This window comes from Apium graveolens, chromosome 9 (genome assembly GCF_009905375.1).
Source record: "Apium graveolens cultivar Ventura chromosome 9, ASM990537v1, whole genome shotgun sequence".
NCBI classification, from domain to species: Eukaryota; Viridiplantae; Streptophyta; class Magnoliopsida; order Apiales; family Apiaceae; genus Apium; species Apium graveolens.
Window position 1 is genome coordinate 113,864,844 of NC_133655.1, and position 2,771 is coordinate 113,867,614.

General features: G+C 37.5%; 1 protein-coding gene across 1 annotated transcript; it reads right to left on the reverse strand.

The window, feature by feature from the left end:
• Positions 1–356: 356 nt before the first annotated feature.
• On the reverse strand, positions 357–2,454 carry LOC141683966 (small ribosomal subunit protein uS2). Its single transcript, XM_074488777.1, has 5 exons — positions 2,261–2,454; positions 1,592–1,854; positions 1,266–1,463; positions 928–1,132; positions 357–624 (listed from the first exon to the last, which is right to left on the reverse strand). The coding sequence occupies exons 1-5, from the start codon at positions 2,397–2,399 to the stop codon at positions 527–529; spliced, it is 903 nt and encodes a 300-aa protein (XP_074344878.1). The 5' UTR covers positions 2,400–2,454; the 3' UTR covers positions 357–526.
• Positions 2,455–2,771: the final 317 nt, after the last annotated feature.

The window sequence follows — 2,771 nt, forward strand, 5'->3', positions numbered from 1 at the left end:
GCTCATTCTAAGTAAACATTTCTTTCATCTAATAAAAGCTTCTGCTGATGATGTCGAAAATTTCAAGAGAAGGGAAAGTACACACAACAAGTTTGTTCAAACAATTCTTTTTTTTTGAAAAACCACACATCAAGACTTATCAAAGAGGAAAATTATTTCAATCACTACTGTCCACATAAAATTTAAACCTAAAATTTTCCCTGGGTTGACTGCTACTACCTTTTAACTGTAGGTTTGAGATCAACATAATTTAGACAAGAACTCATTCCTAAGTACAATAACATATAACTAAGAACGATGATATAGAAACCAACCATATTAAACATAACCCGACAAAAATTTAGTTTACACTAACGTGAAACATAACTAGCACTTCTGCATTGCAAAGTTAAAGGAGCAAAAATATTAAAAATATAAAATTCTGCAAGCATCCTTCAGCACTGCCTAAAAGTACTTCAAAAGTCCAAATTAAATAGATGACAAAACAGAAACACTCATTTTCTAGATGGAAGTACTAATTAGTCTATTAATCCCAGCCAGTGGCTACAACAGCTGAAGGGGCATCAGCTCCAACTCCAGGTACAGGAGCAGCTGCCACATCCCAACCATCACCAGAAATTGGCCCTACAAATAGTATCAAGCCAGGAAAAACGACACAAGTCAAATTAGATGGTGGGCAGACACTTATAAACATTCTGAAGAATCAACCAATCCATAAATACTCTATTTAAAAAAAAACAATACTTGATAGCTTGTATTGGTACTCCTACAAATGATAGTCACAAAGGGGTCTACATATGATCATATATTACAACCAACAGGAGGATTATACTTGCCAGTAGGTTGCTTTTGATGAAAATTAGCATTCTAAGACTTAAAATGATAATCTAGTATTTCATTAGTTAAACCAAACTAAACCCAACTCACCAGCGTCTGTCCATGTACCAGCAGGAACTGCAGGAATGGCCGTTTGAACAGCATCACCGCCCCACTGGGCATCAGTAATCTGGTTCGACCACTGTTCACCACCAAGGGCTGCAGTTGTATAATCTCCTGCATAGTCTGCTACAGGAAGGTCATCTTCTTCTTGATCTTTAGTTTCTTCAGGCTCTCTGTAGAAGAACAGGTCAACCTGTACAATGACAATTCCACAAAATTTACATCAAATGAACAATGGAGACATCCAAATAAGGTTTTTATACAATGCTCTTTCAACTCGTAACTAATAGATGTAGAAAAAGATTAGTGATATTCAGCAAACTTACCATCACTTCCCACTTGTGTCCTTGACTGATGACACCACGCATCTGGAGGACCATCCTAGCCAATAGCCAGAACAAACAACCAATGCTGTGCTTTCCCTTGTTATTGGCAGGAATGCCAATATCAACATACCTCATCGGAGAATCGGTGTCACAGAAAGCAATGGTGGGAATGTTTCCAAGAGCAGCTTCCTTAATAGGCTGTACAAAAATTTAACAATTTCAACAAAAGTCCATATAATCAAAAAAATAAATCGAACATACAAATATCACATCCACTTATTCCAAGAATAACAAACAAAACTGCGATCGAGGCATAATAATCAAACCTGGTGGTCAGTTCGAGGATCAGTCAAAATAAGCAGACGGGGCTCACTGAAGGAAGTCTGAAGCTGATTGGTGAACGTTCCAGGAGTGTGACGTCCAGCAATAGCATTTGCACCGGTATACTGAGCAAACTTCAGGACAGCCCTCTGACCATAAGGCCTGGCAGACTGGACAATTATGTCCTGTGGGTTCTCGATGGAAACAATAACTCTAGCAGCCAACATAAGCTTCTCCCATGTCTTTCCCAAATTAATGATATAAATACCTGACCCAATTACAAAACCAATCCAATTTTAACATAACATCGACAAAAACAAGTTCCGTATTAATTCATATCACAACCCGAACAATACACATCTAACACCTAAGAAATATAATAACAAATACAACAGATTCAACTATCTCTTTCAGAAAATATCACAGATTAGCCTATCCAAATTGACATAAAATTGCAATATATACACAAATAATCATCCAACATAAAGGAAACAATTCATTTTATCGATAAATGAGTAAAATTCTACAGCACGATAACAAAAAGAAAAAAATGAACAAATATATATACACGTATAAATAGGAACGGAGGGAGAGAGGGAGGGAGACAGAGAGAGGGGGGGAGAGAGAGAAAGAGAGAGAGAGAGAGAGAGAGAGAGAGAGAGAGAGAGAGTTACCATCATTGCGGCGCTTGAAAACGTAACGCTCCATCTGAAAGTCACAATTTTTGGTGCCGAGATGAACTTCGGCGGCGCACATCATCTGAATATCAGCCTCCATGGTGGACAGCTCTCTTGCTACTCCGCCGCTCGCCATTTTTCTTTTCTCTTTTTTGAGATCTTTAGATGATGTTCTCTCCTCTTGCCTTCAGCTAGGGTTTTGATATAACCAAACCCTTGGGCCCGTGGCTTTAATTTGTGTTGTGATGGCTTTGGATTTCGAACACATTGGGCTTTAATATTACGGCCCAAATCATTTTTTTATTATTTGCATCTTTTCTGCCCCGATTGGGCGATTACACCTTTGCTTTGCTTTGTTTTTTTTTCATGTATTTTTTTTATGATTTTCCGTTCTGATGTTATCATGGTCCGATGTTGCATTGAGAACATGAAAATTAGAAATAAATATATACAATAACTTGGCACTTAGCGAAAAAAATGATAAAAATAATTCTGTTTCTCAAATTAT

Coding starts and splice junctions, on each gene's coding strand:
- LOC141683966 (XM_074488777.1), bottom strand. CDS start 2,399: ATGGCGAGCGGCGGAGTAGCAAGAGAGCTGTCCACCATGGAGGCTGAT. Junction 1,855..2,260: donor TTTCAAGCGCCGCAATGATG/GTAACTCTCTCT, acceptor TAATTGGGTCAG/GTATTTATATCATTAATTTG. Junction 1,464..1,591: donor ATCCTCGAACTGACCACCAG/GTTTGATTATTA, acceptor ATTTTTGTACAG/CCTATTAAGGAAGCTGCTCT.